The sequence below is a fragment of the Mercenaria mercenaria genome, chromosome 9 (assembly GCF_021730395.1).
Source record: "Mercenaria mercenaria strain notata chromosome 9, MADL_Memer_1, whole genome shotgun sequence".
Taxonomy (NCBI): domain Eukaryota; kingdom Metazoa; phylum Mollusca; class Bivalvia; order Venerida; family Veneridae; genus Mercenaria; species Mercenaria mercenaria.
Window position 1 is genome coordinate 78,839,803 of NC_069369.1, and position 25,442 is coordinate 78,865,244.

The following is a 25,442-nucleotide window of genomic DNA, read 5'->3' on the forward strand; positions in this document are numbered from 1 at the left end:
ACCCACTATGTTGGTTTTCTCATGGCGCGGCTCAAATTTAGCTAACAGATTTTGCCTAAGGAATACTACTCTTGTATCTCTACCTTTTGTAACGCTTTTTTTTTCAAAACCTGTGTTTTTTGTAAGGGAAAATAAAGCGCTTTAAACATCAAAAAAAGGAAAATCCAATAAATTAACACAGACTTTCATAAAACTAATTCACTATGCATATTACAGAATGTTTTCTTTCAAATCCTGCAGGAAAACACGACCTTCTTAAAGGAAATCCCTAACAATTTTAGTGGGAAAATATAGCTATTTTTGACTAGGGAAAACAGTTCATATTCAGCTGTAAAAAAATAGCAAAAAAAAAATCACTGTTTTGGAAAAAGTTTGGGAATAAATTCTTTATTTCCTTCATAGTAATGAAAGCTTGAACATATTTCAAAATAGAAGATGCTTTTGTAGAAAAGCACATTTCTCCCCCAAAGCATGGTAGCAGTAGGCAAGAAGTCAATAGGGAACAGGAGCGAAAGTCAATGAGACACTGATGGTTGGCTTACTGACTGAAATGCAATATGGATCATCTACTCAGCATGTCCATCATCCCATGATGTTTCAATGTTCTGGGTCAAGTGATTCTCAAGTTATGGATTGGCAACAGTTTTCCATGTCCTGGCCCCTGTGACCTTTGATCAAGTGACCCAAAAAACAAAAACGGCCATCTACTCCGTAAGCCCTATCATGAAGTTTGAAGGTTCTAGGTCAAATGAGTCTCAAGTTATTGATCGGAAAAGGTTTTCCAAATTATGGCCTGTGACCTCAACTGACCCCAAATCAATAAGGGCCATTTACTCTGCATGTCCAATCATCCTATGAAGTTTCAACATTCTGGGTAAAGTGGTTCTCAAGAGTTCCTATTCACTTTTTTGATATCAGTATACAATAGGATATAACATTTTGGCTACTATATGGTGCCCTCTCAAGTTGCTTAGAACATTGAACTGTAAAATGCAGAGTCTAAACCCCGTAACTGCATTATCTTGTGCAAGCAAAAACACCTGTAAGTGAAACAAACAAGATTTTTTCCTATTTCACACAGTTGTTTTAATATAACCTGATCGACTAGTGGGAAATTTTGCAGATACATTTAATCAGAAAAATAAATTTTGCACCAACCTGCAGTGACTGGGTTTTAGATCGAGACTGTTGATATATTTACAGAGTACAAACTTGCAAAATAAATCAAACAACTTGATGACAGGCAAATATATATATTATGTATAAATAGTTATGTAATGGACAGAAAAAAAGGATATAAAAATTTTGACATTTAAGTATGACTGACTTTTGAGCTAGGGGTCTGGTTCTTGCATGCAACATATAGGGTAGTTTCAGCAATATGTTTGTAAGTTATTAGAATATCCATTCATGCATGAAAATATTGCATGCTAGACAAGAACTAGAAATGTGTCCATGGGACACAGATGCCCCCACTACATGACTGTAGGTAAAATATTTTCGGAGCTACGCGCGACAAAACATTAAAATGACAATTTTTTCCTAGGTCAGGGGCCATAACTCCTACAATACTGAATGAATCTAGATGAGAAACCCAGGTGCACAACTGCATATGCTGACCAACATTCCTGTAAACTTTGGTGACTCTAGGTCAAATACTTTTGGAGCTACACGTGACACAACATTAAAATGACCAGTTTTTAACTAAGTCAGGGGCCATAACTCCTACACGACTGAATGAATCCGGACGCGAAACCCCAGGTGCACACCTACACATGCTGACCAACATTCCTGTAAAGTTTTGTGACTCTGCGTCAAATACTTTTGGAGCTAGGCGCGACACAACACTAAAATGACCAATTTTTACAGTCAGGGGCCATAAATCCTACACGACTGAATGAATCTGGACGCGAAACCCCAGGTGCACAATTACACATGCTGACCAACATTTATGTAAAGTTTTGTGACTCTACATCAAATACTTTTGGAGCTAAGCGTGACACAACATTCTTGGGGGCATAAAAAATTCATGTAAAATTGTTAGCCTTGGAGACAAGAACCTTTGTTCTATTGCTTGAGTATGACACAGTCTTGCTAGGTGTAAGTTATTTCGTTATCCATTTTATACATGGCAAATTGTAACTGTTATATTTTTGAGGTGTTAAAATATTTTATAATATTCACAACAAAATCTGTTCTTACTTGATATGATACTGTGTCAGCTGTGAGGTCTCTGGCAACTGCGACTCGTTTAATTTTAATATCACCTGAAATAAGAAATACATATTTAAATCATTTAATAGTAAGCTATGCTTCTCTGTTTTTTCAAGTATGTGGTGGGGGGAGATGAGTGGGGCAATTGAGTTTAATGTGACACTGGCACAGTTATAAGTCTTATGGTGACTTTCCATCTCTGATGGTGAGTGAAGACCTTAGGTGCACCTCAGTGCATTATTTTCGGCACATTTAGTGGGTACCTGGGTAGGAGGTTCAACCCCACAGTAGTGAGAGGCAAGAAATTCAAGTCAACCACCTTAACCATTTAGCCATGAGGTACCTTAATATGTTCTACCCTTTGAGCTGAACTGGCAGGTCACTGTACTAAGCTTCTACAGTATTATCATACAGAGAATTGTATAAGTTTCAGCAAAATCTTCCACTGAATGAACCCCTATGACCTATAATTGTGTCTGTGTGATGTTTAACCTCATAATTCAAATTAATCCATGCAGACATGTTAAAGCTGCTCTCTGTTCTTGACTTATTATTTAACCCATACCATGCTAAATTTCTATAATGGACTGGTCCATCTTTCAATTTGGGCAGTACCATTTATCATCTGAAGGGGAGTTTACTGAAAATTTACTGACTGAATAGCGAACAGTGCAGACCATGATCAGACTGCACGGATGTGCAGGCTGATCTTGGTCTGCACTGGTCGCAAAGGCAGAATCATCTGCCGCCAGCAGGTAAGATTTAAGACACACACACTGGTAACACATGTTGCAGTTTAAAAATTTAACAACTAGTAAACAAGTGGTTACTGAGATATACACAAAAACTTAACCAAATCAAGATGCCAACGCCAATGCTGACACACAAGTAAGTCCAATAAGTCAACATATTCTTCAAAAAGTCAGGAAAAAAATCAGCTCTTTTATTTTTATTTGGCCAGAATTGATATATCTATTGTTTTTTTTTTTACATAATTAATCAATGATCAGGCATTTCCTACACCAATTAATCAAAAGGATATTTTGACTGATTTACCCCTCCACTACTATTCAGTAATACAGAAGAACTCAGATTTCTGACGTTCACAGCTTCAGGGAATTCCCATGCGGCATTAGCACATTTACTGTCCTTAACAAACTGTAAATGACAGAAAAATTTAGGCTTGTTACAGTCCAGGCAAAACGCAAGGACATTTTTTTTTTTAAGTTACTAGGTATGGCAAAAGACATATTGATAACAAGAACTGAATTAGGAAAACTTTTAATATAGGCTAATAAAAGTGTTGAACAAAAAAAAAGAAGAAACAAGAGCTGTCTCCATAGGATGACATATGCCCCCGATGGCACTTTGAATGAGTAGTTATGGCCGATGTTAGAGTTTAGACCTTGACACGGAGCTGGTCTTTGGCGACCTTCGTCTTATGTGGTGAGACACTTAGTGCCCTAGTGCATTATTTTCGCACATTATGTACTGGTAATTCAACCACAGTATGGAGGCACGAATCAAGTCAACACTTAACATTTAGCCATGGGTCTTATTGTCCCTTGAGCGAACTGGCGTCTTACTAGCTTGTACATACATTCATGCCAAGTTATTTCAGAAAATTCCACTCAAGGGATTGACATAATATGGCTGGGATACCTCATAATGCAACTAATCCTTAATGTTAAAGTGCTTCTGTCTTGACCTTTTGAGCTACTAACCATGCATTCTTAGGGACATGTCGTCTTTCAATTGGACCAGTTACCATTATTTGAAAGTATCTGAATGTTGACAAAGTGGAACAGGCACAATGCACTGCAATGTCAGTGTGACTTGTCCATTGGTCGGACAGGGTCTTGCGCGCACAGTAGTTTAAGGTACACACATGTAACAAGTTAGTTTAAAATTCAACATCTATAAACATATGGTACGGGAAACACCCCATCAATGCACACGCCAATGTCTAAGTGTGACCTGTATATTCTTTGGATAAAACAGCCTGGGTTCTTTGGCCGAATCGTATATCTATTGTTTCTTTATTGACAATTTAAATTAATCACATCCATCCCATTCAATCAAAAGATATTGACGGGATTACCCCTCGCACTACCCTTTAAGTCTAAGGGGACTCGACTTTGACTCACCGGCTTGCAGGGAATTTCCATGTGGTTACACATTATGCCAATTTTAAAACTGTCAATCACGAGAAAAATTTGGACTTGGTACATCGAAAATGCAGGACATTTAAGTACAGAGGACAGACGAACAAGACTGGTTAAAAACTAATATGCTATAATGTGGGGCATAAAAAGAAATTAAAGACGCAGGGCCCCCACTTCCTGTCACTGTACATCATTTCATGACTAGATGAAGTAATTTTTTAGGATATATTTTTTTATGCATATTTTGGCTAAGTCAAGGGCCATAACTCTGGTCTGTCTGAATGAAATCCAAGTGCGCTTCACATGCTGTAAATATTTTTTTTTTTAATTTTCATAGTCCTAGTTCAAATACTTTTTGAGATAGATCTACATAAGACACAAACTTTAAGGCCCATTTTACGTACACTTTTGACTAAGTCAAGGGCCATAACTCTGGTCAATAAATGACCAAATAACATATTCTTTTTCAAGTTACATTCACTTTTGCTCTTTGTTTTTTTTTTAATTACTCTTTCCACAAAGGAACTTGCTGAAAGAAAATTGCTCAAGAAGTTTTTGGTTTTATCTTCAAAATTCAAGAACTTTTACATTTTACAGGGTTTTCATCATTTTCAAGAAGTTTTCAAGGACTAGCACCAAACTCAAGTAAATTCCAACATCATTGTTTTGGAAATTTAAGAAATGCCTTATAAGTTTTTTTGTAACTGTTCTAGATAAAAAATATTTTGGAGAGTTGTAGACAGTATTCATTCAATAAATACATGTAAGTCTGGTCTGATAGTATTCAGAGAAGTACTCAGTTGAACTGTGATGAATGAGTGGAACAAAGTCAATGAACCTAGGAGTTCAATGTACACATTTACAATACAATATTCTATAAGGCATACATGAATTTATCATTCTTTCCTTTGTTTATTGGGTTTTAAGTATCACCAAAGAGTTTAACCAAATCGGAACGCCAACGCAGACGAATGGGTGAGTCTAATAGCTCTACCTATTCTTCGAATAGTCAAGCTAACAAGAGCTGTCATAGGAGACAGAACACTTGACTATTTCCATGCTGGATAGTGAAACCGGGCACATCTGAGGAAGCTGGAGCTGTCACTTGAGTGATTAATGACTTCAATGTGGATGAAGATATTGGACAATAGCTTGAGTCCGTGTCAAAAGTATTAAATAATAAAAGAGATAAAGATAAAGAGTATCAAAACATTAAATAAGTATAAAAGGGACATGGTGAAAATGCATAAAAATTAAACTAAAATTCTAAGCAAAAAGGGGGTATAATTCATGAAATATTGAGGCAAGAGTGATGGCCCTTGTGTCAAATGATGTGGATTTGTTTGTTTGTTTGTTTTGGGTTTAACCCCGTTTTTTAACAGAATGTAAGATATGTAATGGCGTGCAGTTAACCTAATCAATGTTCCTGGATTCTGTACCAGTACAAACCTGTTCTCTGCAAGCAACTGCCAACTTCCCCACATGAATCAGAGGTGGAGAACGAATGATTTCAGACACAATGTCTTTTATCAAATCGTCAAGGAGAACATACACCTCGCCCAGTGCCCCAACCGTAGATCTGTGCTCTCCCTATTGAGCTAAGCGGGCGGGCTTCAAATGATGTGGAACAACTACTTTAAGTTTATAACAAATCCATTTAGCTATAACTGAGATAAAGAGAAAGTTTACCAAAACTTTATCCTGAAATTCTAGGTAAAAGGGGGCATAATTCATGAAAAATTGGTGCAAGAGTTATGGACCTTGTGTCATATGATGTTGGAGATAATATGGAACAACTATTTTAAGTTTGAATCAAATCCATTTAGTAATAACCGAGATAGAGTGAAAGTGTACCAAAACTTTTAACCTGAAATTCTAAGTAAAAAAGGGGGCTAATTCATGAAATATTGTTGTGAGAGTTATGGCCCTTGCACCATATGATGTGGGTGATGATGAGGGATAACTATTTGAAGTTTGAAACAAATCTATCAAGTAACTACAGAGATAAAGAGAAAGTGTATCAAAACTTTAACCAAGGTGCGGACGCGGAAAGTCGAGTAGGACAGCTCTCCATACTTCGTATAGTTGAGCTAAAATACTATACTTACTAAGCAGGCTAGTTGTGACTTTTCTCAGCTAAGACTAATTCATGGGCCATAACTCCAGAGCAACAAAGACTATCCAACTGGTTAGCTTACTTGACAAAAATGATATTCCCATAAACATTCGACTGTGACCGGTATGCTTAAGTATAAGCAACACTCCTTGGATAAAAAGCTACTTCATAGGTATGATCATATTTGGACCAGTGGGTCAATTTTTGAATGACATATTTAATTCAGTAATTCAGGGGCAGTAACTCAGAAGCTTCTGGGACACTTAATGGTTATTGAACTTGGCCAACACATTAATGCCCATAAACACTGTCAACCTGTTTGGTGAACATAAGGTAAGTATTGCTCAAGAGAACAGACACTATCAATTTAGCTGATACTGTCATTTTTTGCAATTCTGAGTAATTTAAGGTAGTCCTGCATGTTCGGATCAAAATTTTTCTACAATGTAGAATCTGATTAAACTCCGATTTTTTAAAATTTCAGAATACACTTAGAAAATCTGGCAAATAAAAACGATAGGGTCGTGTGCTCGATTTTTTGCTAGACTGATTTGAAAAATTTCAATCTCACACAAGTTTTCATAATGGGGAGTCTATGGGAAAAATCACATCTTTGATAATATTTTCGCAAATAGAAATTTGTATAACTACAATGCAGATTTTAATGAAACTTCTCACGATCATAAATAAATATACGTCCTATAATAATTATGGTGAAATAAAATGTATATGTCCGTGTGCTTGTTTTTGATACATTTGCCCACTATTAAAGAGATCTGCAGATTTCAAGCTTATTTTAAGACATTTTTCGGAATTATTTATTGTGTCAGATGTTTTAATATCATATTTTAACTTTAGAAAGATAGTGACACTGCTATTGTAATAAATTCACTCACATATAGCCATAAATTTATAAAATGATTTTCATATCCTTATGCCAAATCCAGGCTTTATTCTACATTTTATGGATAAATGACGTTTTGCCATTACTTCCAGTTTATCAAACGTGCAGAACTACCTTAAGGGAAGTAACTCCAGAGAGACTTAAAGGACCCAGCTGGTCATCTAAAGTGGCTGAGATATGATCCCCATTAACATCAACACCATGTTTGGTGAACACTTTTTAAGGGATTAAAATTCATAAAAGCTCTCATGTATTCTGTTTCATTAATTCTTTCCAGTAAGCATTCTCATTCCTCAGACGTTCAACATAGTACTAGAGACGATCAGGGAACCATGGTAAACATCTGGTACGCGTGAATGTCCTGTATGCTGTTTCATTCATTTTTTCATGCATTCATTCATGCTTTCTGTTTCATAAATTATTTCCTGCATTCTCTGTTTCAGTCTTGAATCATTCATTCATTCAGTCCGTCAGTCATTCAACGTATGATCAGCAAATGTGATAATCAAGCAGTCCTGTTTCTGTAACCCTATAACGAATTTGCGATAATCAAACGGTCTTGTTTTTGTAAACAACAACAGCTGTCTACATAGGATGACACATGCCCCCGATAGCACTTTGAATGAATAGTTATGGCCGATGTTAGAATTTAGGACCTTTGACCTACGGAGCTGGGTCTTGCGCATGACATGTCGTCTTACTGTGTCACACATTCATGCGTAGTTATTTTAAAATCCATGCATGAATGACAAAGAAATGGACCGGATATGCCCATCAATGCACTATCCTTTAATGTCTAAGTGTGACCTTGACCTTTGAGCTACGGATCTGGGTCTTGCGCGCGACACGTCGTCTTACTCTGGTACACATTCATGCCAAGTTATTTGAAAATCCATCCATCGATGACAAAGATATGGACCGGACACACCCATCAATGCACTATCCTTTAACGTCTAAGTGTGACCTTGATCTTTGAGCTACTGATCTGGATCTTGCGCGCGACACGTCGTCTTACTCTGGTACACATTCATGCCAAGTTATTTGAAAATCCATCCATCGATGACAAAAATATGGACCGGACACGCCCATCAATGCACTACCCTTTAATGTCTAAGTGTGACCTTGACCTTTGAGCTACGGGCCTGGGTCTTGCGCGCGACATGTCGTCTTACTGTGGTACACATTCATGCCAAGTTATTTGAAAATCCATCCATCGATGACAAAGATATGGACGGGACACGCAAATTGCGGACAGACTGACAGACCGACAGACGGTTCAAAAACTATATGCCTTCCTTCGGGGGCATAAAAACTGCGTCAGTTCACAGTTATGAAGTAAACATTTTCAACACAATCCCATAAGGCATTAGCGCATTTTTCAATCAATAGTGTCAGCAAAATTTGTTAATGACTAGATGTTTACTAAAGTGACTCTATCAAAAATATTTTTCAGTAAATGACGTAAGAAGTAATATCCATAGAAAATGGATAAGATTGCCATTTGCAATACAAGAAAGAAGGGGAAATGTAGGAAATCTTAAAAATTGGCTAATGAAAGGCCCAAATGGCCCTATGCCACTCACCTGATAATTGCACCACAATGTATTTCTACAACTGAGTACCCCTGAACTTTCAGAAAAAGATATCTTTTAAATTTTCTTTATGTCACTACTTAGAACGTAATAAACACACCCCTGTGGCAGCCCCAGAATCTGGCCATAGGATCCCTACTTGAACAATCTTGGCAGAGGACAACTAGCCAAAGATATGTGTAAATATATCTCATATCTGAGCCTTATTTTTTTGGAGAAGATTCTTTTAACTAAAAACAAACAAGAGGACCATAATGGTCCTGAATCACTCACCTGTCTCCACATGACCCAATTTTCATGAAGATCCATTGAAAAATATGGCTTCTAGAGAGGTCACCAGGTTTTTCTATTATTTGACCTAATGACCTAGTTTTTGAAGGCACATGACCCAGTTTTGAACTTGACCTAGATATTAACAAGGTTAACATTCTCACTAATTTTCATGAAGATCTCACGAAGAGTATGGCCTCTAGAGAGGTCACAAGGTTTTTCTATTTTTATACCTACTGACCTAGTTTTGATCACACGTGACCCAGTTTCAAACTTTATCTAGATATCATCAAGGTGAACATTCAGACAAGTTTTCATGAAGATCCACTGAAAAATATGGCCTCTAGAGTGGTCAAAAGGTTTTTCTATTTTTAGACCTACTGACCTAGTTTTTGATCACAGTTGACCCAGTTTCAAACTTGACCTAGATATCATCAAGACGAATATTCAGACCATTTTTCATACAGTTCCCATAAAAAATATGGCCTCTAGAGAGGTCACAAGGTTTTTTTCTATTATTTGACCTACTGACCTAGTTTTTGACGGCACGTAACCCAGTTTCAAATCTGATCTAGATATCACCAAGGTGAACATTCTGACCAATTTTCATGAAGATCCATTGAAAAGTATGGCCTCTAGAGAGGTCACAAGGTTTTTCTATTTTTAGACCTACTGACCTAGTTTTTGATCGCAGTTGACCCAGTTTCGAACTTGACCTAGATATCATCAAGATGAATATTCAGACCAATTTTCATACAGATCCCATGAAAAATATGGCCTCTAGAGAGGTCACAAGGTTTTTCTATTATCTGACCTACTGACCTAGTTTTTGAAGGCAAGTGACCCAGTTTCAAATTTGACCTAGATATCATCAAGGCGACATTCTGACCAATTTTCATGAAGATCTCATGAAAAATATGGCCTCCAGAGAGGTCACAAGGTTTTTCTATTTTTAGACCTACTGACCTAGTTTTTGATCGTATGTAACCCACTTTCGAATCTGACCTAGATATCATCAAGGTGAACATTCTGACCACTTTTCATGAAGATCTTGTGAAAAATATGGCCTTTAGAGAGGTCACAAGGTTTTTCTATTTTTAGACCTACTGACCTAGTTTTTGAACGCACGTGACCCAGTTTCGAACTTGACCTAGATATCATCAAGTTGAACATTCTGAACAATTTTCATGAAGATCTTTTGAAAAGTATGGCCTCTAGAGAGGTCATAAGGTTTTTCTATTTTTAGACCTACTGACCTAGTTTTTGACCGCACGTGACTCAGTTTCAAACTTGACCTAGATATCATCAAGATGAACATTCTGACCAATTTTCATAAAGACCCCATGAAAAATGTGACCTCTAGAGTGGTCACAAGCAAAAGTTTACGCACAGACAGACGGACGCTGCGCAATCACAAAAGCTCATCTTGTCACTTTGTGACAGGTGAGCTAAAAATAAATCTGACATGACAAATCTGATGTCCGCAAACTAGACTAAACATGCAGGGTCAACAAGTAAGTTTTGTTTCAACAAGATGATAACAGTGTTAATTTCTCTTTTCATTAGCTCAATAATGCACCAATGCAGAGATCTGACGTACATTCAAGAATACAATCCCATAAGGCATTTGCGCAATTTTCTTTCTTTTAGTTTACATGAATCATGTTTTATTTCGTCAATGGCCAGGTGTTTTGACGACAGCATGAAGAATTCTTTTAAACAAAGTGTCAGAGATCTGACGTACATGTCAAGAATACAATCCCATTAAGCTTTAGCACATTTATCGTTCTTGATATTTTCAGTAAATCAGGTTCTATTTCATCCAGGGCTTTTTTTTTTAAACCTTATATAAGAGAGGCCAGTCTTTGGCCTCTTCCCAATTCAAAGGCAGATGAAATGCCCCAATCTGAAGTACTGAAAATTCCCCAATAAAGTTATGGGTTTCCTAAAATACCTGTTTTGTATATCTTATATGAGGGACTCTATAAACAGGGTATACTAGATTCCTTGTAGTTATGCACTCTTAATGTATTGAAAATTGTTCTACTAACTGAATTTTCTATCATATATTTGCAACTTTAAGCTCGAAAACAGACATTCCCGTAATTTCACAATTCAGTCTAGAAAAAACGGATTTTATACATTAACTGAAACGACCTTAAGACTGGTCCCCTGTGAACTTCGAACAAGTATGACAAGTAACCACCTGCAACTCCTGTAATCTGACTGGCTAAGGAAATTGTGGTATACAAACATGGCAGCAGCTGTGCGACAGGTAATCAAGAATTTGTAATTTCTCACAGGTTCTGTTCACAATCAATACAAGCAGTTACAAATGCTGTTTCATTTAGACGGTATAGTTTTACTGTTATTCATTGTTTTGTTTAATGTGAAGTGGACAAAGGTCTTTAAAAAGCACCTAATTATTATCTAACAGCTGATTCATCCTCCTTCAACACATTTTGACAATTTGTCTCCAATTAATTAATTTAATCATGTCATTCATGATTAAAGTTCAAGTGTAACGACTCCTAGACCTTCGTTTTTTAATACAAAGTATACAAATTAGTTAAAAAACAAACAGATAATGGCAATTCTAGGACAACTAATCCTAGCTTTTTCTAGCATTTACCATAAACACCAGTAAAACAGTTAAGGTATACTGATTACTGGACCCCTAAATTTATAATCAGAGCTCTGAATTGGGCTACCCCTATTGGGCATCAGTCAAACAGCAGCATGTCAATACATCATCCACTGTATAGATGGAACAGAAGCTATGATTAACCAGACCACTAGCAACATCTGTCTGTTAAAAAAAACAACATGGTAACTATTTGTAATTTTGACAGTTTTTCATTCGCTTTCAGTTTGCTACTTTTTAAAATAGTTATGTGTTTTTGTTAATTTATAAGCACATTGCTCAATAGTCCACGATGTGTTTGTTTTTCCCCTTCATATGTAAAAAAGAAAATTTTAAGGTGCAAAAAGTTTTGTGTTGCTATGGGGTGACCTTATAGTGCAAGGAAGAACGGTTACTTCAGAAACAAGAGCTGTCACAGGAGACAGCGCGCTCCACTATTTCGATGCTGGATAGTGAATGACTATTTGAAGTTTGAAACAAATCCATCCAGTAATTACAGAGATAAAGAGAAAAAAAAAAGTGTAAAACAACTTAAACCAAGGTGGGGACGCGGAAAAGAAGCCAACGCCAACGCCGATGCCAGGCTGAGTAGGATAGTTCTCCATATACTTTGTATAGTCACGCTAAAAATTCTTGGTTTAAATCCCAGTTAGAAGCGCTGGCACATGGAAAAAAGAAGATATTTATTTATTTCTTTAAAATGTCAGAACTAATTTATTAGCGTAAATACTCGAATATATGACGCATTTTTTTTACGATTTTTTTCATTTTCTCAAAGGGGTGCATTATATATACCAAGGCAGAGCTTCAAACATTTTTTTCCAGCTTGAAAACCCGAAAATATCGTCGAAAATCGGACAATTTTGTCAACTGTCATGTGTTTACATTTTGGGCCGTGCTTTTTTAACCTCCTCTTGAAGAGCGTTTTATTGGGCGGGTCTAAAAGCACGTATGGAACAGAACCTCTGATGATATATGGTAAAGTTGATTTTACTTGTGAGTTTAAATTTTTTGTATTTGTAAATTTAATTAATAAGTATCCTACATATTCAGCGCACCGGATAATGTGTCAGTTTAATAATTAGGCAAAATACAAAATTTCGCGGTTCCGGGTTGTAGGTGTTTGATCATTAAAATCATTATCTTTCAAGGATGCTCAAATGAATTGCAATTAAAACAGATCGTTTGTTATTTCTTTATTTCCAGCAAATTATTACTGATCAATACAGCAGCACGTACACTGTTAAACAAACATGCTAATTAGCCGAGATTTTCTCATTTGATGTGCCCATAATTATGAGATGTTTGTTCGCACCTCTGTTAAAGTGTACTAAGGTGTTGACAGCTTGAGAAAGTTCTCAAATGCTTTAGAAATAATTTGTCTGTCAGATATTGTCACTGTTGTCTGTAACCGATTATGCAGCAATTGCGATTTTCACAAGAAATCGTTTTTATGCAAGGTGCTAATGGCCGATTTCGACTTTGTAAACAACATTTTCGACTGATTTTTCGGTGCGTGATATATTCCAATGTAAGCATTTTTCCCAAGATTTTGATACAAGATCGGGGGTGCGTAATATACATGCTAGCGTAATATATTCGAGTTTTTACGGTATTAGCCTGAAACAATTATAGCTCCAATTTTCTTTGTCTGTACTTTTGTCATGTCAGTAGACACCCATTCCATCTGCCTGCACATAAACGGTGAGAACATACGTCCCGTTTTGTTTTTCAAATCAGGTTATAGAATATGAAGATACACGCATAAATAATCCTTATTCTTTGCTCGTGCAGCATTTCCCCTTAATTTCAGTTTGATGCAGAAATCAAGTAGTATGTCTATGACTAACATCTTGGTATCAGAGCAACAGATCAGCTTTCAGACTGAGGCCAACTACTGCTACAAAAGTATTTAGTAATAACGGATTTTTTTATTTAAAAATTTGTGAATTTCCTTTCTTTACGCTTTACTGTCAGCACATTCTTGGTACAGATTTATAAATTTGGATATTTTCAGACTGTCCGAGACTATGAGCAAAAACAGTTACTGTTAAATTCTGAAGGCCAATTATGATTATATGCATGCAATGGGATGAGAATTGGGTATTTTGGTTCAACACATGAGTTTTGATATGCATTGAAAGAAAATTCTATTGCATATTATATAAATTTATTATGCAGCTTATCTGTTGCCCTTTTTGTATCATTATTATCTATCATCTCTTATCACAAAAAACTTTTTTTGTTCTGATTTTTATTTAGTATTGTTCTTCATAGGAAATATTAGTTAAAGAAAATGTTCTAGGTGTAAATTGTAGACCCTGTATGTTTGTCATGTTTTTGTTTTTTTGGGTTTAATGTCACACTGACACAACTGTAGGTCATACAGCGACTTTCCAGCTTTCGATGGTGCAGGAAGACTGCAGGTACCCCAACATGCATTATTTATTTCATCACAGGCGGGCATCCGGGTAGAACCATCGACCTTCCGTAGGCCAGCTGGACGGCTTCTTCACAAGAAATTCAATGCCACAAACATGAATCAAACCCGTACCAGTAAAGGGCAAGTGATTCAAAGTCAGAGACCTTAACCACTCGGCCACAAAGGCCCATTTGTTCAATCTGAGTAAAATTAAAGAAAGCTAGAAATTTAGCATCTGTATCCAAAGATTCAAAGTGAATACCTACAGCATTATGTAGAACCATTTTTTTCAAGGCTTTCACATCTTCCCCTAGTGTAGCAGACATAAGAAATGCCTGGTAGATCTTTGGCATGTGTCTGAAATACAGGTCAAAACAGCACGTTCTTATAACAAAACTGATTTAGGGATAAAAATTTGTGGATTTCAGTTTCTGAATATAAACTAATGAGAAATTTACTTCTTCACAAAGATTTTATTTCCTTGGTTCACTCCACTATGAAATCTACAAAAAATTAGTAACTCATGAATATTAATTTCCCAGAAATTAAGTCTAACTTGGCCACATCCGAATATCTTGTGATCCTAAGTCGTTAGCAGACCTACATGAGCTGTAAGCTAATACTACAAGAAAGGTAATTTAACCCTTACCCTGCTATATTTCTATATGGACTGGTCCATCTTTCAATTTGGACAGTACCATTTATTATTTAAAGGGGTTTGCACTGAAAATTTACTGACTGAATAGCGAACAGTGCAGACCATGATCAGACTGCACGGATGTGCAGGCTGATCTTGGTCTGCACTGGTCGCAAAGGCAGAATCATCTGCCGCCAGCAGGCTAAGGGTTAATCTTTAAATCTTCAGTAGATAATATTGTTTATCTTGCTGCAGATAAGAAGTTTGCATTTTCTCCATAAAATTAAAAAATAAAGCAAACATATGGACACAGCATCTGGCATATTGTGACAAACAGACGTGATTTGATTTGTGCGCATAAGTTCACTCCAGGCTTCCATAAAAGAACACATGAATGAAATAAAGAGAGACAGATCTATTTGTAAACTAGATGAGTGTCCATAGGACACAGGTGCCCCCACTCCTGCCACTGTAACATGGTTTAATGACTCAGGTTAAACAATTTTTAAGATGTTTGCAACACAAACTTTTAAGAACCTTATGTGTATTTTATGCGCGACACAACATTAAAATGACCAATTTTTTACTAAGTCAGGGGCCATAACTCCTACACAACTGAATGAATCTGGACGCGAAACCCCAGGTGAACAACTGCACATGATGACCAACATTCCTGTAAACTTTGGTGACTCTAGGTCGGGATCCAGACATTTGCCCCCCAGGACATTTGCCCCCCAATGAAAAAGTGGACTGCTGGACATTTGCCCCCCAGTTGAAATGATAGACAGGACATTTGCCCCCCAGTGCTTATTTCTGAAATGGACATTTGCCCCCCAATGTTTTTGTCCCCCAGTGATTTTTTAGGAACTTCATACAAGACATTCATCATATTTTAGGGGACAATATCTTTGTTTTATACAATGTTTTAGTAGATAATTGCCAAATTAACAAGCTTGAGTGTTAAAAACATTGCACTAATTAAGAAATTATAACGCTGTTATGAGCACTTTTATTACTCAATAATATGCTATTATTTACCTTAACACCTAAAAGTAAATAACATATATTTATCAAATTATTATTAATAAAACAGTTATTTTTACTGAGAATTGCCTTTAAGAGAAATTCTATTAATAAAACAACAAAAAATACAGTTATATGTACTGGCATATATTGGGGGGCAAATATCCATTCCAAAAATAAGCCATGGGGGGCAAATGTCCTATCTACCATTTCAACTGGGGGGCAGATGTCCAGCAGTTCATTTTTTCATTGGGGGGCAAATGTCCTGGGGGGCAAGTGTCCTACAATCCTCTAGGTCAAATACTTTTGGAGCTACGCGCTACACAACATTAAAATGACCAATTTTTTTACTAAGTCAGGGGCCATAACTCCTACATGACTGAATGAATGCGGACGCGAAACCCAAGAGCATAAAAAATATGGTAATTTGTATTTGGTAGCTGTTAGTTCCTTATCAAAATATAAATTCAGTTGTGCAACTTCACTTAGAAACAGTCTGCTTTGCAGTAACAGATACTGGGCAATGCTATGTAACACTAAACGTCACCAACAGCGAAAACGAAATCAATATTGTAGGTCAGTGTCTGACTATCTTAGAGTACTGCGAAATGATCATCACATGACATAAATTATGCTGTATAAAACAATACAGAGTAGAAATTTTACTATTTGGAAATACATGTCCTTTCACCATTGAATAGGCATTGTTAACAATCATATCTAGTAGACTGCAACATTTTTTAACCGCGACTGTTTGTGACCCTGGTAAGGAACATCAAGTGAGATAACTAGAGCCGCAGGTTGGGAGTAGTAGTGACAGTACCAGATCATGTAGCAGTATATCTTACATTGCAGCTCAAGGGAAACTACTGGAGTGGACCATTATAAAATATACACTGCAGAGTGATTTCTGGATACACTTTTTTCATTCAGCTTACATTCACTGATACAGTCAAAGTCTGCACAAACATACCATACTGTACCATCATAACTTATATCTGTACCTTGAAAAATAAGGTTGAGATTGAAGAAAAGCCTGCTAAATTATGGTGGATCAAACAGCACTGCATAACTCACCCAAGAATGGCTTTAACATTGTCCTCATATCCAAAAGAAAAGACAAGATCCGCTTCATCTATAACAATCATCTCCAAGGACTGTTTTACATTCAAATTTCCCGCCTCAATGTGAGCCAGCAGACGACTTGGAGTGCAGACCACGATATCTGGTTTTTCTGACAACATTGGCCTGTAACAGTTGAAACAGTAGTTGTGAGTAGTGCAATGTAACTCATAACTTAACACAGAAATAGCAACTAGTTAACATGAAAATTATTACAGGTTTTAACTCTTTAAACTTAGCAATTCTAAAACAGGAACATCTGATTGGTTGTTTTAAAGCACAAATTTGAAATTGACTAATGGCTTGGCAGCTTTCCTAGACTGGTCTCCAACATAGGTTTTATTATCATGGAACTTTATTTAGCTCAATTCAAAACTATAAAACTTTTGTTTGTTCTGTTGGTTATAAACTTTTATAATGGGCCAGAAAATGCCTTTCCAGCTTTAATTGTAGAGGAAAAGTGCAGGTGTCCTTGATGATATTTCAGGCATAGACAGGCACCTGGGATAAACAAGGACCTTCTATAAACCAGCGAATAGTTTCATTATATGATAACTTCAGCAGGGCTCGAAACAAATTTGGTGAAAGCCATCAATTCAATGTCAGCATCCTGAACCACTTAATGTAGGGTCAAAAACACAGACAGGAGCTAAACATACCTCTGTGTTGGTAATGGTACTTGAGGGGAGATATCTACACATTTTACTTCTCTAGAACAGCATGAGGTCAGTTCCTGAAATGTGTAAAATGGTTACAAACTTAAAGACATTTTCATGACATGAATAGTAACAAATATTTGATATTTATAGCAATAATTGTATAAAAACATGTTTCTAGCAGTAGAGTAAAGAAGATAGCTTAATATGTTTTTTTCCTATTTGATATAAATTTTATGCCACTTTTCAGTATCACAATGATGCTCTGTTTCCTTGATTCTATAACTTGTAGTATTAAATAATTCTGTTCTCTTCTAGTAAATAACAATTTCCTTAAACACAACACAGAATGAGGACAGCTATTTTCTGATATTTTTCAACACATTTTCCTGTTGTCTTTTGTCAAATCATCAAGTCATCTTGGACAACATTTAAAGGTCCAATACTAAGGAAAGTGAACATTTTAATTTCTTTTAAAAAGCACAGAAACTATTTCATTTTATTGGAAAATGAAAGTTGGTATGTAGAAATTCGAAATAAATCGCAGTATATGTACAATTATTTTTCTATGAAGTATGAAGAAAGTTAAAAAGACCTGGGGGGTCATTCTGTCGATTCATCGAAATTTCAACATAATACACATACATTTCTTTGAGTTCCAAAGACCTTCTGTAAATTTTGACCTGCCAATCTTCATTATTTAGTGTCTTGCAGAAGTCTATGCACTGGCTATGTAAAAAACTGCCAACTCACTTTCCCTTAGTAATGGACCTTTAATTCGCCCTGGTATCAAAACCTCAACCATTCAATTCATCTGACAATTTTCCAGCTTCTGATGTGGAGGAAAACTCCAGGTGCCCCTCCATTCAAAATTACACCAGCAGATACCTGGGTAGAACCACTGACCTTCTGGAACCCAGCTGGATGGCTTCCTCACATGAAGAATTCAATGCCCCAAAGTAGCTTCAAACCAACACCAGTGTGGGGCAAGTGATTCTAAGTTTGCGGCTTTAATTACTCAGCCACAAAGGCCCCTCTTTAAATTCATAGTCAAACGCTCTACTTACAGAACGTACAAAAAATTTAAAAATGGTAAAATCATTTTACATGCACATCAAGAAATAAGAACAACAAATCTGTGAACTGATAGGTTATTATACACTTTGACGAATGTTTACTCCAGGATCTAAGATTCAGTCAAAAATGATCATTTTTCCCAATGATGACACTCACATTATACCAAATTTATAAAGCGCCTTTTTCATGATAAACAGGTTCAAAGGCATTTTACATAGTACAAAGGCAGACACTCAGGGCAACAAATTTATCCTCTACTAGTACAGACACAGTGATCTGAGGGACAGAGCAAGAGAAAGCCCTCAGAACAGACAGAGAGAAAACCTTCAGATACAAGCCTGTTCTGCTTACTTAGGCTAGCTCTACGGTACTCACCTGTATATTTTTATAAGCCTGACTGGACAATTCCTTAGTTGGTGTCAATATTATTGCTTTTACACACTGTTCTTTGGCTGTCTGAAATAAACAAACAGAAAAATGGTTGTCATGAAGGGTACATGGTTTGCTTCATACTCCAAATACTGAGCACAACGTCTACAAACTTTGGTAGAAATGAAACTATTTTACAATACTGCATTTTGTTTAAGTGTTATTAAATATTTCAGGGTGGTATTTTAAACATCTGACATAAAGTTAAATGCCTTCTCTGTATAAGTAAACTTTAACTGTGTGACTTATGCAAGCACTTCTACATAAATTACAGTCTTACCTCAGACGTTTGTTAGGTCAGTTACATACTTGTGTCCTATACAAACAAAGGGATAGCGCCTACACAGGGATAGGCCAATATAGGACACCCACAGTTAGAGCCATGTAGTGGGACTACATAAATTACAGGCCACACAAATGTTATTTTTTCAAATATCTTCTGCAAAGAACTCACTGAATACCCTTGTTTTTACTTTTAAATTTATGTTTCAATGTTCATAATTTCCAGTTACACATTCAATATGAAACTGGGAGCATATGATGCAGTCTGGAAACTGATTCAATTTTATGACAGTGAATGTTTATGTTTACAACTGTGTGAAATTATATTAAATTCTAAACTGTTTTTTCTTTATGCAAAAATATCATCCCAACTGCGATTTTCCCATAAATTCCCATTATGTGTAATCAAATTCTACACTGTAGCAAAACACGAATGTGCAGAACTACCTTACACTCTATCATAATTAGAACCTCTCTTGCCAATTTCAAATCTTGTAATTTCCAAGTTGCTCTATCTGACATTTTATCATTTTCAAACTATTTTTGTGGCATATACTACCACACACCAAGCAATATACATTACAGAAATGATTAATTACATAATACAAATTCTGAATACTGATCTACTGAACTACTAACTTCTTAAAGTCGTATCTCATCCTGTCACATATTTTTGCCCTTAAAATAAGTTGAGCTTATCTCATACCTGTTTTGAGGCTAGTATTTTCTGTATGACTGGAATAACAAATGCTCCTGTTTTGCCAGAGCCAGTACGAGCCTGAGCCAAAACATCTTTGCCTTCAAGAGCTAATGGAATTGCACGTTCCTGGATTGGAGTAGGACTTGACCAGCCTAGTTTGGAAATGGCCTGAAAATGTAAGATATTGGGCTATCATTTATAAATAAAGACACCTATGCAACTAAATGCAAATTAATAGACATGCAACTTAGAGGTGTCTGTGTTTACTTTTCGTTTTTTTTCCACTTTCAGTACAATGATTATAATTACCTGGTAGCTCTTGATACAATGTTTGAAAACATTCAACAAATATACACCTCTAAGGTTTATGTTTGCTATCTCAGCACAAGTCATTATAACAAGTCGCTGAAAAATTTAACATTTTTTATTTTAAAAACAGAAAACATTCAGTCACATAAAGAATGTGCAGATAAATTCAAATTAACATGGTACTGTTCCGAAGTTAGAAATAACCACAGGAAAGGTAACTCTTGCAAACACCTGATGCACAATTTCCAAAATATGTGACATTTATGTTGACATTAAAAGTTTAAACCATAAAATTGCCTTGCTAACATTAGGAACAGCGTGATAACTTTTGACGGTCGCTGGCCTGTCATGTCCAAACTTATTGATAATTCTGCATATTTCTGTTAGAAAATCCCCAATGAAATTTGTTGGGAATGTTTTTTGGTACATGTACAATGTGTTTGTAATTATTACATTTCTGATAATGAATTTATGTTGACATTAAAAGTTTAAACAATGAAATTGCCTTGCTAACATTTTTTGAATGTATATTTTGTGTTTTGTGTCTGCAATTTAGTGTCATTGGCAGTCTGTTGTGTATTGAAACTGGTGTTGGGGAAGATATCTTCTCTCACCTGTTCACATCATATTTCCAAAGACTAAAGCCTCTTATTTAAAGTCATGAGTTATATTCAACCCATTTGATGTTTCTACAACATTAATATTTCATTTACTGGAGCAAATAAGTCTGACCAGTATTTTATTACTTTTTTTTATTTTTTAATGTCTTTGTTTTTATAACAGTAAAATGCAGCTAAGGGTAAGGCTTAGAGTGATGACAATTATAAAATACCAGATCATAAAATAAGTCTCCCGATAAGCCAAATGGGTAAGGGCATTACTCAGCTACTGAAGTGGGTACGAACTGACGGTAGAAACTGAGTAGTCCAAATAATAGGACGTTTCGTGACAGCGTGATAACTTTTGACTGTCGCTGTCCCGTCACATCCAAACTTATTCTGCATATTTCTGTTAGGAAATCCCCAATGAAATCCATTGGGAACATTTCCAAAGTATAATTGTAATGAATTCAGGGTTCAAGCTAGCCCAGAAAAAATGGGAGAAGTGACTTCTCCCTTCAGTGAAAATAGGGAGAAGCTTTCTCAGAACAGGGAGAAGTGAGGCTGCAGGTCAAAACAGTCATTAACTAGAAAATGCTTTTGTAAAAAAGCGCATGTCTCCCCCAATGCAAAGTCCTATAGGCAAGAAGTCAATAGGGGTCAGGAGCAGAAGTCAAAGAGACACTGATGGTTGGCTGCAGTAGGGATCATCTACTTGGCATGTCCAATCATCTCGCTAAATTTCAACACTCTTGGCCTAGTAGTTCTCAAGTCACTGTTCAGGCTTCTGTGACCTTGACCTTTGATCAAGTGACCTCAAAATAAATAGGGGTCATCTACTCTGCAAGTCCAATCATCCTATTAAGTTTCAACATTGTAGGTCAAGTGGTTCTCAAGTTATTTCCAAAAAATGATTTTACATGAACAGGCCACTGTGGCCTTGACCTTTAATAGACTGACCCCAAAATCAATAGGGGTCATCTACTCTGCATGTTCAATCATCCTATGAAGTTTCAACATTCTGGGTCAAGTGGTTCTCAAGTTATTGATCGGAACTGGTTATCAATGTTCAGGCCCCTGTGACCTTGACCTTTAACCGAGTGACCCCAAAAACAATAGGGGTCATTTACTGTGCATGAACAATTATCATATGAAGTTTCAACATTCTGGGTCGAGAGGTTCTCAAGTTATTGATTGGAAATGGTTTTGCATGTTCAGGCCCCTGTGGCCTTGGCCTTTAACAGAGTGACCCTAAAATCATTAGGGGTCATCTACTCTGTATGACCAATCATCCTATGAAATTTCATCATTCTGAGTCAAGTGGTTCTCAAGTTACTGACCGGAAATGGTTTTCAATGTTCAGGCCCCTGTGACCTTGACCTTTCACAGAGTGACCCCAAAATCGTTAGGGGTCATCTACTCTGCATGACTAATCATCCTATTAAGTTTCAACATTCTGGGTCAAGTGGTTCTCAAGTTACTGTCCGGAAATGGTTTTCAATGTTCAGGCCTCTGTGACCTTGACCTTTAATGGAGTGACCCCAAAATCGATAGGGGTCATCTACTTTGCATGTACAATCATCCTATGAAGTTTCAACATTCTGGGTCAAGTGGTTCTCTAGTTATTGATCGGAAATGGTTTTCCATGTTCAGGCCCCTGTGATCTTGACCTTTGACAGAGTGACCCCAAAATCAATAGGGGTCATCTACTCTTCAAGACCAATCATCCTATGAAGTTTCAACATTCTGGGTCAAGTGGTTCTCAAGTTACTGACCGGAAATGGTTTTCAATGTTCGGGCCCCTGTGACCTTGACCTTTAATGGAGTGACCCCAAAATCGATAGGGGTCATCTACTTTGCATGTACAATCATCCTATGAAGTTTCAACATTCTGGGTCAAGTGGTTCTCTAGTTATTGATCGGAAATGGTTTTCAATGTTCTGGCCCCTGTGACCTTGACCTTTGACGGAGTGACCCCAAAAACAATAGGGGTCGTCTACTCCAGCAGCCCTATAACCTTATGAAGTTTGAAGGTTCTAGGTCAAATGGTTCTCCAGTTATTGCTCGGAAATGAAGTGTGACGTACGGACGGACGGACGGACGGACAGACGGACGGACGGACAGGGCAAAAACAATATGTCTCCTGGGGGAGACATAATTAAACCGTATATTACAGTTTTGATGGTACAACACAAAGGAATAACATTTCAAAACAACACGTATTTTACTTATAAGTACAAAATGCCAAGTATCAAATACAAACACACACAGTGAGCATGTATTTTTGCAGTAGTTTGAAACATTCATAAATAATACTAAATCACCATCAGTATTATAACAGGCATGTGTAGTGTGATTTGCATATGCATTATTGCCAGTCTACTTATAACACAGTGCGATTTGCCAGGCTCATCTTCCACCAGTCAAAACTAACAATAGAAAATTAATTTTTCAATTCTTATCCATGCACACCCGTTTCAAACCCCAGCTGGTCAAAATCCGGATATCCAAAATTTTATGTCCGGATACTGATACACTTTCATAAGCATTGCCTAATTCTCCAGTCTAAAGAATATATATTTGACAAATTGTGATGATGCAAAGACAATTTAACAGCACTGGACAGTATCTGATATTAAAGTCTACAATGACAATAGCCTAAAACTTGGCCGATTGAACACTTCGTCGGTATCGTCTACTTCTGGTAGGATCCCTCAGGTAAAAACACTCAGGTATGTATATGTGACGTCTATGCTTGAAACTGGTTATGCGAGAATATTTCTCGGACCACGGGTTCCAAAATGCTTGGTGGCTTCAATAAAATCATTTAGTTCGTTGTTGAGCGCCCGTCGCCATTCTTTGTAGGGGTCATTTTCCTCTATGGTTAGGAAAGGCTTCTCACTGAAGACTGTTATACCGGTCAAAAGGAACATTTCTTTCTTTGCCTTCTCTCTTGCACTGGTGTATATAGGGCACTCACATAAAAAGTGCTCCACTGTCTCTCGACTTCCACATTCGCAGTATGGACAGTCAGTCAAACCAACTTTGTAATTATAGTCTTTCAAACAGTACCCACTCTGTAACGCTAATATGCTTCTTTGATGTGGTAGACCATCAAAGTTTACTTTGTTGCGGTTGACTTTTGGTTGGAACTGAAAAAGAGTTCGTCCACTTTCTGAAATGTCCCATCTACGTTGCCACTTGTCACAGGTAGCCAGCGATGCTGCAGCACGTATCTCTGTCTGACTGGTGGGCTGATCGAACTCCTCTGCCTCCATGTCTTCAGCCTCCTTTGCCGCTTCTTTAGCAAGGGCGTCAGCTTTGGCATTCCCATGTATGTTAGCATGCCCTGGTGTCCACTGGAGGTCTATTCTGCAGCCAGTTTCCTCCACTTGCCTCCATAGTTGGCGTATTTCGGAGAAAAGGTGGGGATGTGAATTGTTCTCCCAGCCTAATGATAGGATTCCCACTGCCGACTGACTGTCACTCAGGATCTTTACTTTTTGGATCTGCCGCTTTTTGATTTCCTCCGTGACAAGCACCAGCGTTATCTTAATTGCAACCAGTTCAACAACCAGTATTGAAGAGTGTTTGGAAACTGACTGTTTCAACTCTACTGTATTCATGAAATACCGGTAAGTTGTCACCGCGAGCAGACATTCTGACAGCCTACTTTCGTTTTCAAAAAACTTTTACAAAAAGATAAAAGCTAATGTGTTCTTATCTAAAATTGATTGAGATTGATTTTTATTGATTGAAATTAAAACCATATATTACGAACAACTCTGATTATTATTCAGAGATTTTCTTTAGGCCCTATCGGTCAATTTGCGATGGGCTATCATCCTATAATCAGTTACTGACTCTTGCGCCGACATACTTGTGATTTTGTTTTTATTTACCCTACTTTTGACAGTTTTTAGTTGGTTTGTTTTCACATGTGATGCACACACTTTTTATCCATGATGCCCAAAATCAATTAAAGACAATTTTGTTTCGCCTCGTTTGATTGGTGTTTCCAAAGTTTTCGACCAATTAAAATCATCCTAACGTTATTCCGTGATAGGCGGAGCATACTTTGTTGACAGGTGAAGTTCACAACCCGTAACGGGATAAGTTTCGCTATTTGATTATGTAATGTTTTTACAAGCTGATTAGAAGCTGATAGATGTGATATATACATGTATGATAACTGCCTCGGGTGCCAGATTTTAGGGTGACTTGTTTTTCGCTTTTCTGTACAAACAGAGCGAAGTCATCAGAAAAAAAGCGACCACTTCG

General features: G+C 36.9%; 1 protein-coding gene across 1 annotated transcript in view; it reads right to left on the reverse strand.

Annotated features, from left to right (window-relative positions):
• The window catches only part of LOC123547545 (probable ATP-dependent RNA helicase DDX56), a 90,970-nt gene that overhangs the window by 60,805 nt on the left and 4,723 nt on the right, over positions 1-25,442 (reverse strand). Inside the window, 6 exon segments of the mRNA XM_053551818.1 lie at positions 2,203-2,267; positions 14,594-14,684; positions 17,065-17,235; positions 17,769-17,842; positions 19,218-19,298; positions 20,260-20,421. Coding sequence (XP_053407793.1) covers positions 2,203-2,267; positions 14,594-14,684; positions 17,065-17,235; positions 17,769-17,842; positions 19,218-19,298; positions 20,260-20,421 — 644 coding nt within the window.